Genomic DNA, 10,927 nt, shown 5'->3' on the forward strand with positions numbered 1-10,927 from the left:
ATATATGGGGATTTCATGTCAAGTGAAACCACTTTTGAAATCGATGCCTTCCGATCGGGATGAAATTTGCACCAAGGTTAGTCCTATTGGATAATAATACAGACACTATCTGAGTTACAGGGGGTAAAAATTTGACATATTGGCCAAACATGTGTTTTTTCTCATCCATCTAACTTATTACCTATTATTCTTAGCAAAATGTGTCCCATATAGTTTAGATAGCTATTTCTGCAATCATTCTGAAAAGTATAGCTGTTATTAAGAACTGGATTCCAAGAATGATTACTGCATGCCTAACGTTTGCATAAGGGCAATTAGAGATATGCAAACTCTAACACGGTATTCACACGCTGTCGCTTCAGTCATGATATTTTCGCAATTCTCTTTATCAACAAGCTCATAAAATCATGACTTAAAATCACGAAAAAACTCAATATGTGAATACAATGTAAGTCATAACGTTTAATTGGTTGAGATTTGAACTGAATATCTATGTTAGCGACCAATATTGATACTGTTCTTCACAAAGATGCGAATGAACTCAGATATCAAATGATCACCAAATATTCACAACTTTTATTTTTCTATTCATTAAGTAATAGAATGTATTCTGAATTTGTATAAACACAACCAACAAGAGGAGAATACATTAATGTTGCTGATCAAATATTGGTAGTAGACCCGCAAAAGTATATACATATGTACATTAGGCCGGGTCGAATTGTATGGATGATAAAAAAGTAAAAAATCGTATAGCAGAAACGAAATCTACTGAAAATTCTAAGAAAGTTTCCTCAAGAATCCATAGGTGTAAAATCAAATCCTATCTTGCGCATTTCGTATTTTATCCAATAAAAAAACTATTAAAAAAAATATGTACACTGAAATATCATTGGATAAAAGACGAAATGCGCAAGATAGGATCTGATTTTAGACCTATGCTTTCTTGGGGAAAATTTCTTGGAGTTTTACGTAGAATACGTTTCTGCTATACGATTTTTCGTGAAAAAAATCGACACACCCTAATATACATATATTCTGAAATGTCATCAAATTCAGAGACGATCTAGCTATATACATCTGGAGAGTACCATTTTCAACAAATATTCTTTGTTGTTATAACATAGTTTTCAAAAACTAAACCGTATATTTTTCAATCAGAAATACATGCCTAGGAACAGTAGTAACCTTTTATAAATATTAAAAAAATAAAAGAACAAGTTTATAAGACCTCTTCTCTATGCTAAATACTCAAACAACTGCAACGTACTAAAAACAAGATTATTCAACAAAAATAAAACAAAAAAGTTTAAAATTTATTTTTGTACAGTATAAAATTCGGTAAAATTATAAATTATAATCATAAACAATTATAGTAGCCGGTTTTGGTTTAATTACATCACTTATTTGATCTGCTAAACTTAAACAATTTTTGACATTTGTTAGCAAATTATCAAAATACAATATTATTACTTTTTTACCTTTTAAAACTAAGGTTTATTTCCTTTAAATAAACCGGATACTTTTGATTGCAAATTTGTTACAATAAAATTGTAAAATGTACAACAACAGAATTAAATTGTCACTCAGTGTTTTTATACACATACTTTATAATGTACAAGTATACACTGGCAATGCAGTTGATGTCTTTACTTAACGATGCTTTAAATTAGACCGCAGTAGTGGATGGTCACTATTTATACACAATGTCATCTGCATCTGAGTAGCCTAGATTGTTCTTAACGTTCAAAACTAGTATATTCGAATTCTAGAGCTTTCGATGTTAATGTTAACAGCTTAAACATTTAGTGTTGCCATACTTAAAAACAATGCTAATGAACCGCATGCTATCAACATTGTTGATAAGCAGATGAACTGATGAAGATGTTTATAAACATGATGAATAACAACATGATGGTGGAGTCCGAAATTCTCGATTCGATTCTTTGTATTAATTCATTGTCGTCAAAATAACGTATTCGGAATGAAATTGCAACAAAAATTTGACACTGGCTGAAGAAAAGTAAATGAGCTATTAGTGTTTTAGGACTTATTTTGAATTACGTTATGTTTTGCTTTAATACTTTAAAACCCCTTTTGAAAATCTGGCTTTTAGTTATTTCAAAATGTTAACAAAATAAGAACTAACTTGAAAAAATATTTGCAAGTTTTTCCATATTTTTTTCATTTTCATCGGGAACAATTTGTTATATTTTACAAAAAGTGGCAGTGAAAGGCAGAGAAGTGGACTTTTTTTGGAAGTAAACTTACCTATTATTGATAAGATGTGACTTTTATGGAATTTGATTTGACCATCAACTCTAATGAATATATTATGAAATGTGTAAACAAAATTAATCTTTTCATAAAAAGAAACATCAGAGATTATTTTTTTAAAAGGAAAGTTCTTCTTAACTGTTCTATCATCCAACTGACGCACCCATATATTGTTGCCAGACGGCCTGGAATGGCCTGGATTGTCCAGTTTTTTGTATCTTGTCCAGTTTCCAGCTAAAACAAAATTTGTCCAATTAAATAATAATTTCTTTCATTTTGCAAAAAAAAATTGTTATTTATTTATATTTCGTACAGGAAAAATGTGTACAGTTATACAATTGTGATTGCAAATGTATAGTCAGTTGTATTTTTTCCTTACAGTGATTAGTACCTAGCGAGCAACATACCGATTAATATGTATATCCTTGGTCAGCAGTAAAGTGGTAAAAATACCTCTTCAAAACGCTTGTCGAAAAGTCACATGGGAATTTGTTATAATGAAGATGAAGAATATATGGATGAAGGTTTGTCAGAGGTATATTTGTATTTTATGTATAATAATGCTTGAATTTAGCCATAGAAACTGTACAGTAAGTAATCTTTTGAATTGCCTTAAAAATCGGTTAAAGTATGGCAGCAAAGTTGTAACTAGTTTAAAAAAGATTTCATCTCTCGAAACAAAACCTTTACAATTAGAAGCAAATCAATTTTTAAAAAATGATATTACGTACTTAGAGCAATGATATGATTTCGGAGACGAACCACTTTACAACTAAATTTAATTTTTAAATTTAAAACAATCCCTTTTATCGTGGGATAACTTATCAAAGCTTCCAAAATTTTAGAAATATCAAATATAATTGACGACATGTTGCTATTGCCGCAAGATGTTCCATGTTCTCTTTTTGAATTCTTAACGCTGCGATCATTGATATTTTTTACAATACTCCGAAAATTGATCTTTAACCTTTTGGAAATAAACTATTTTATATATACAATTTTAAGAGCAATATCTTTGCATTTAAAATGGAATTAAAAATTATGTTGGACTTTGGGTAGTTTCAATGGGCAATTGTGCGTATATTATTTTAGACAATTTTAACAAATTTTTCAAATCGCGATATATTTGAAGTGGAAATGGTTTCCGATGTTTGATTTGAGGAACCATTTGGAACCGTAATATGTGTAGTAATTTTGATTAAAATCGTCAAATTCAAAAATAGCAGTTTTCTGTCCGTTTTGATATGGATTCTCCCGTTTGTGATATTGAAACAAAATTTTAAAATTTGTTATTTTGAATTAATATTTTCTAAAACCAAAATAACGTATCATCAATATAAATTTGTATGAAATAATAAAATCTTAAATAAAAAAGGAGTTTTTAAAGATACTTATTTAAATTAAAAAAATGTACTTATTCAATTTTCATAAAGATTGTCTAAAAAAAATTCTATTGCAACAAATTTATTAAAAAATATAAGGAAACTCATAGCGTTAACGTTATTTTGTTTAATCATGCACTTGATGATTCGCAGTTTCAATTTTGGTTATTTTTGAAAGTAAACGTTTAAAATTGTTTACACATACACTTGTCCGCATAAGTTTGCGTACAAGAACGAAAATTAAAAGTAAACTCTAATTTTGGATATAAAAATAAACGCTACTCATTTGAAATTTTTTATATAAAACTGTTAAATATTTAAGAACACAACTGCATTGTAAAATGCATATTTAAGAATCAACAAAACTTATAAGAATTCAATTCATAAAAAAATTCAATTCCGCATGTAGCAAAAGTTTGCGTACATAAAAAAAAAATTAAAATATTACTGATTTTTATAAATTAAATTGTATTTTAATAATTAGTTGGAAAACCCCGACGACCAAGGACATCAGGAAGGCGTTTTGTCATTGATGAAACCAGTTTTTCGGTGTATTTGGAACTAATATTTCTCCATTCCTCAGTTAATACTGTTTGAAGCATTTCCTTTAATGTTATTACATGGTTTCGTATTTTTCACTCCCGCAAATCCCATAAATGTTCTATAGGATTTAGGTCTTTTGACTGCGGAGAAGTTTCCAATTGTTTTTGTTTTATTAAACAACTACCAAAGCCTTGTGTTGTGTGTAGTATGCTTTGGGTCAGTGTCTTGCAGGAATATATAATCATCTTCAATGCCCAATTTGCTAACACTTTCGGTAAGATTTTTCATTAGAATGTCTAAATAGACCTTATGATCCATTGTCGATGGAATAAATTCTAAATTCCCCACGCCTTCACTTGTCATGTACCCCCGTACCAACACTGTACCACCACCATGCTTAACTGCTAGTATTACATTTTTGGGACTAAGCACTGTACAAGGTTTTCTCCAAACAAACTGACGGTTTTTTATGCCAATGATGCAGTACTTGCATTCATCCGTGAACAGAACATTTTTCCAGAACTCTGGAGGCATATTTATGTGTTCTTTAGTAAAAGCAATTCGTTTTTGTCTATTAACTATCAAAACTGGCGGCTTTTTCCGTGCTGCGTGGCTTCTATAGTTGGCCTTTTTCAAAATTCTGAGCACAGTGACTTTGGACACATGTTTATTAAATTGTGAATTTAAGTTTTCAGCCATTTTCGATACAATAAATTTGGGGTTTTTCTTCACAGATTGCATTATAACTAGTGTTTATAAAAAACCGACTTTTTAAAAAACCGGTTTGTCGGTTAACCGAAAATTGGCCTTTTTTAAAAAACCGGTTTTTCGGTTAACCGACATTGAAAAAACCGGTTAAACCGGTTAACCGTCATATATGTGTAAAAATCATAAAATGTCCAATAAAGTATATAAAGCTTTAAAATTTGTAGTTTTTAGTAGTCAGGAATGGTTAATATTATAAAACTATAAATATACAAAAGTGCTATGTGCATTTTATTTTGTAAAAATTTCAAAATTATTATCTCAGTCAAATGGAATTGCGTATAATTATGTTACTAAATATATAATACATGTTTTAATTATTGGTTTATTCATTAAATTTCAACCAAAAAAATCAAATCAAATTAAATTTTGTCTCTCCTGTAATATTTCTGAAAAGCTAACGAAATGATTAATAAATTTAAATTTTAAGAACAAAACACACTAATGAAGTCAAAATTATTGAAAGAATTTATGTACATCGAATTCAATTTAACATTTGGTAAAATCATCACTAAGTTTTTAATGAATCATTAGTAAGTTTTAGCCTAAACTTATAGAATTATGCGAAATTTAATTAAAATTTTTAATAGTTCCACTATTATTTATTATTTATTCTGAAATAGTTTTTAAGTAAACTCATCGTGTTCTCTTATTTAGATTCATTGTAATTCTTAAAAATATTAATCTAAAGAGGTTTGTATTATAAATCAGCAGTTTAGGTTTCAAATCAGACCAATAATGTGTATACAATGAATATTAAAAATGCACAAAAAAATGAGATTTATTCATTTTAGTCCCAAATTTTAAAAACCGGTTAACCGAGTGATAAAAACCGGATAAACCGGTTAACCGAAAATCAACATTTTAAATTAACCGGTTCGCAAAAAACCGAGATTTCGAAGAAAAACCGGTTTTTCGGTTAACCGGTTTATAAACACTAATTATAACCCTTTTTTCGAGTTCAGTTAATTTTGGTGGACGACCAAAACGAGGCTTTGGGACAAAAATTACAGTATTTTTAAAATTGTTTATATCTCTCTGGATGGAGGAGTGAGTACGTTTAACTACTTGATCGATTTCGCGCAAAGTTTTCCCTTGTTTCCGTAAATGTATAATAATATTACGTTCAGCTACATTAATTAATTTTCTGTTTGCCATTTCTTGAAATTATTCCAATTTGAAACAAAAAAATTTCAAAAATCACTTTTATGATGAGTTTGAAACAAAAACTGCAGTATTGTAGTATCACACAATAACAAAAACAGTTACAAATTACCTTTAATTTTTATGTACGCATACTTTTGTATTCACGAAAAGTTGGCATACCATTGTTTTTAAGCAGTCAATTATTACCAAACTTTGCAAATGCAAAAAGAAAATACCTATCGTAATTTTCAAATGTTTATCTATACATAAAAACCAATTTCAAATGATTACCGATGTTACTTACGACTAAAATAGCCTGTTAAAATATATAAAGTAGTTTGTACGCAAACTTATGCGACCAAGTGTATGTAATATGATGTAGTAAATCGTAATCAATAATAAAATCAACTTCGAATTTTTTGATGATACGTTGTTTTTCATTTTATTTGACGATATGTATGTAGGACTGAATTTAAAGTTTCTTTATTTTTTATGTTATCTTTTTTGAACTATAAGTGCATTTTTAAATTGTCCCGTTATTTTTTAAAAATACAGGTACATTTTCTTATGGTCCAGTTATTTGACTTTTGTTATCTGGCAACCCTACAAACATATGATTATGGTGTTTTCCAACACCCTTCAAATTCCAGACTTTCTAAAATTAAAAAATGTCCCAACGTTTTTAAATTAAATCTATTTTGAGATTTTTAAATAGAAGAGTTTTTGTAGATTATTTAAAATAAAAATCGAGAAAAATAAGACTATGAAAATAAGAGCTCATAAAAGTGCAAACATTGGTATTTCCAAATCCTGTATATAAATTTCTTCATAACCGATTTCCCTAAACTCATGCATCTCAAAGATACTGTATAGAATAGTAGCCAATATATTATGGTGATTCTTATAAACAAAAAAATATTGACTAACAAGTATCAAACTTCCTATCATTTCGCATACATATTTCGGTTTTATAGCTAGACTTCGAAAGAGCTTTCGATAGAATAAGTATTCATGCCGCTGTCCACCAACTTAATTCCTGGAAAATTTGCTGGGATAACCACATCAAATACATAGCTTCTTCCTTATTCAATCAGCTTAAAATTATAAAATGTTTGTCTAATCCTAAATTAAATTGTAACTTGTATACACTTATATTTATCGTAAAGTCAATAATTTTATCGAAAATTCATTACGCCTATCAATTTATGGCCATTCTCCCAAAACAGTTTTGAAAATGTCTTGAAGCAATATCTGTTAATTATTTATTTTTTATGTCGCTAGTTGAGGGGAATTTCGTTTGAGTAAAATTACTTTACGAACTAAATTTTTATTCATATATACATATGTACATAGTAAGCTTCCATATAAAAAAACAAAAAACCAATTAAAACTTAATTATTTATTTATAAACTGTAAAATTTCGTATTTGAACGACTCAGATTGTAATAATCGTACATTATAATGGCAGCTGGTTTCGGCATTAATATTTCATTCTTTTTATCTGCTGGAATTTCTATGCAATGGTTAATATTTGGTTCCAATTTATCCAAATATAAAACAATCGTTGATTCAGAATTTTTTGATTCGATTCTCTGCACAAGTTTGTTTGCTTTTAAAGACATACTATTTTCTGCTTCCGATGTGAAACCAGAGGGCATATTTGCTTCCATAATTACCATGTTGGTAGCTTCATTGAGAGTGTCGGAATCGGTTTTGTAAGCGAAACAAACTTCCAAATTCATTTCTTCGTCATTTTTAAAAATTGTTTTGGGTTTTATGTTGAAATATTGAAAATCTTGCTCATTCATAATGTTATATTGTTGATTGAATTGTACCAAAGAGGCCCCATTGCCCTGTATTTCGAAAGTAATTTTGCGAGTGGTTTTAGGTAACTGAAAATGGAAAAATTTAATAGAATTTGTTATACTTATTAGGAAAAATATTTTGTGCTATTTATTTACCTCATGTTTTTGCAAATCTAAAATATTATCCGTGTTCACATATAATTCATCTGTTGCCACTTCAGTGCCCTCCTGATCTTTGGCACTATAGGAAATTTTTAAATCTACATTTTTAAGATTTTTATAAATTTCCGAAAATTTCACTAAAGCCTCCATGCCCACTACAGTATCGTAAGATGATGTAAAGCCTCCATTAGCATTACGTTGTTCTATCAGCCATTTTAGGATTGAAGTATGGTCTCCTGGAGTGTCCAGCAGTGACATTGCAGCGTATGCTGTAATTTCTATATCGTTGGCCAAGTTATGATCATTTCCTGACCACCACATGAGGCCATTCTCTTCTTTACACTGCGATCTTAATTGATTTATAAGAGTTGAGGAATTTGGATGCTTAGCACGTTTTATAACAGTTGCTGCCAAGGATAATGCGTAAATATCGTTGATTTTATCTAAATTAGAATTTAAAAATTCTACTCCATTTTGCAGGGTGGTTTGATATTTGGTGGCGTATTTCTGTAATAAAATATTGGAATCTTTATCAAAAAACCAAACATATTTTAAATAATTTGTGTTGACTGCTTCCGTCATCCAATACATTCCTAATTATAACTAATTTTTTTTTAATATGAAGTAAATGATTCCTATAAAGCCAGCTTTAACCTGCTTGTATCCACAATTTTTCGGTTGTTATACTTCAAACTTTATTACAACATCGAATATCACTAGCTTTCTTTACTTTCTTAATATAGATACCAGTAACCTTGAACTACTTACTTCATTCTCCAAAAATGCCAGCAGTATAAATGCTGTTAGTCCATATTCATTTTTATGATTTTGATCTAATAAATAACCCGTGAAATTAAACTCCCCATTTGATTTTTGCTGGCCAGCCAAATACTCCAAAGCAGATTCAATTATTTTCGCCTCGATCTCTAAGAATTGAGAAGCTTTAATAAAGTAACGCACCACATAGGCGGTCAGCCAAGTACTGGGCTCCTCATCGGTTCCCATGCCAAAGACGCTATAACCACCATTTTCATGACGAAATGACAACTGTTGTTGGTAGGCAACTTCCATCGAGGAGCGTAAACTTTCCACCAAACCCTTCTCTTTGGACAACTTGCCATTTGCTTTAAGATATTGTAAAATTAAGATACTGGGAGCAAAATTCACCATATTTTGCTCACCACAACCAGTGGGCATTTGTATTAGATCATGGAAATTCTCCACTGTGGGCACTAAATAATGACCACCCACAGAAAAGGTAATATACTCAGAATCGGGAACACTATCTACTGGCTCTTCGATGCTAAACGATGAGGATATTTGCTCTCCTTGGGGAATACTTAGATATAAAGCCTGAGTTTTTTGTTTGGGTACACCTTCTGGTTCAACTTTAAGTTTCTGTAAAACAGCATCTGAATACAAAGAACTTGAGGCTATAAATCTCAGACTTATTTCACCCGCTTGTATGGGATATATGAGAAATTTAACCGTTTTGGCCTTATCTGCCGGTACAGTAATGAGTTTCGTTTGTTTTTGGTCTTCATTTGATTTTTCCACTCCTTTTATTGTTGATTCCATGAAATAGAACTCCTGCTCATTATTATATAAAACCAGTTCTGCGTCTACAGTCTGATTGAGATAATTGAATATTGTTACGGGTATTAAGACAATTTCACCACGTTTCACTGAATATGGCAAATTTAGTGATATGAAGAACGATTGTATGGTGGTGATATCTGTGGGTCCATTTACTATACCAAATCCGGTGACATCGTGATTTGAAAATGCTGTTATGCGCCAAGTGGTTATAACGTCGGGAATTGGAAGAGTTAATTTGGTGACAGTTTCATTGCTGGAAGGAGAAGAAAATTATGTTTTAATATTCAAAGATAAAACTACTGGTTTTTAACTTCATTTCATTTAAAGTTTAAGTTAACTGTCTATTACCCAGAAAAGACTACTTATTATTCTACTAGAAAAAGTACTTAGTTTTATTCACGATATTCCAAAAGTAAACGATTTTAACTTAACTTACTAAACCACTATCACAAATTAAAGTCAACATTAAATTATATTGTAATTAAATATAATAGTAATTCCGTAATATAAAAAAAGTTCCCCAATCCGTGAGTTGAACTTGGACCTCATGTTTATACGGCTATAAAATAATGAATTTCTTAATGTATTATTTTTTAGTTACATTTAAAATTAAAAGTGAAGTTTTTGCTGGGTAATACATGTCAATGTAAATTAATGGATATTCTATGGAAGTTGATAATTAAAAATCTTAATGAAACGCATGCCGATCTACAATGTCGTGAAATTTAAATAAAATAATCGCATACTTACATTAAAAAATTATCAAATATCCAGGTTTCCGGAAATTTTTGACGAAATCGATATAAATGCGGAAGACCTGGACTGGGAATTGGTGGACCTGTCCACAAACACAATAAAAATAACTATTTTAGTATTCTACAGTAAAAATACTTACCAGGAACATTTTCAAATGGATAATGAGCATTAGTTAAGGTCAACAGACCAGATATTAACCCAGGATATACCGTAGCCGCAATAGGGCTATATGATACTTCATTATTCAATTCTTGCAATATGATATGACTCTTCAAATCATATGAATTATCTAATAAATATACACCTAAATCTACCGCCAAGATACTGACATACGATCTGGGTTGTGCATTGAGTGTAATTGTGACTTCTTCGCCCGGTTTCACTTGTTTGGGTGCTGACAGTGAAATCTGAAATTAATTGAGAATTTAGTTTTTTTTCGAATTTAAGTTGATCTAAATTAATACCTGATTTTCAAATTCATATGGAAAACTT

The 10,927-nt window shown here is 30.0% G+C and overlaps 1 protein-coding gene across 1 annotated transcript; it reads right to left on the reverse strand.

Moving 5' to 3' along the window:
* Positions 1–7,516: 7,516 nt before the first annotated feature.
* On the reverse strand, positions 7,517–10,704 carry LOC135950484 (CD109 antigen-like). The gene is made up of 5 exons (XM_065500023.1): positions 10,575–10,704; positions 10,430–10,517; positions 8,849–9,932; positions 8,075–8,587; positions 7,517–8,005 (listed from the first exon to the last, which is right to left on the reverse strand). The coding sequence occupies exons 3-5, from the start codon at positions 9,656–9,658 to the stop codon at positions 7,517–7,519; spliced, it is 1,812 nt and encodes a 603-aa protein (XP_065356095.1). The 5' UTR covers positions 9,659–9,932; positions 10,430–10,517; positions 10,575–10,704.
* Positions 10,705–10,927: the final 223 nt, after the last annotated feature.

Source organism: Calliphora vicina, chromosome 2 (assembly GCF_958450345.1).
Source record: "Calliphora vicina chromosome 2, idCalVici1.1, whole genome shotgun sequence".
In the NCBI taxonomy this organism is placed as follows: Eukaryota; Metazoa; Arthropoda; class Insecta; order Diptera; family Calliphoridae; genus Calliphora; species Calliphora vicina.

What these genes read in the sequence shown, in the direction of transcription:
- LOC135950484 (XM_065500023.1), bottom strand. Translation starts at nt 9,658, where the DNA reads ATGGAATCAACAATAAAAGGAGTGGAAAAATCAAATGAAGACCAAAAA. An exon ending in TGGCATTTTTGGAGAATGAA is followed by an intron (nt 8,588 to 8,848) that starts GTAAGTAGTTCA and finishes ATTTTATTACAG; the next exon opens with AAATACGCCACCAAATATCA. An exon ending in TAGATTTGCAAAAACATGAG is followed by an intron (nt 8,006 to 8,074) that starts GTAAATAAATAG and finishes TTCCATTTTCAG; the next exon opens with TTACCTAAAACCACTCGCAA.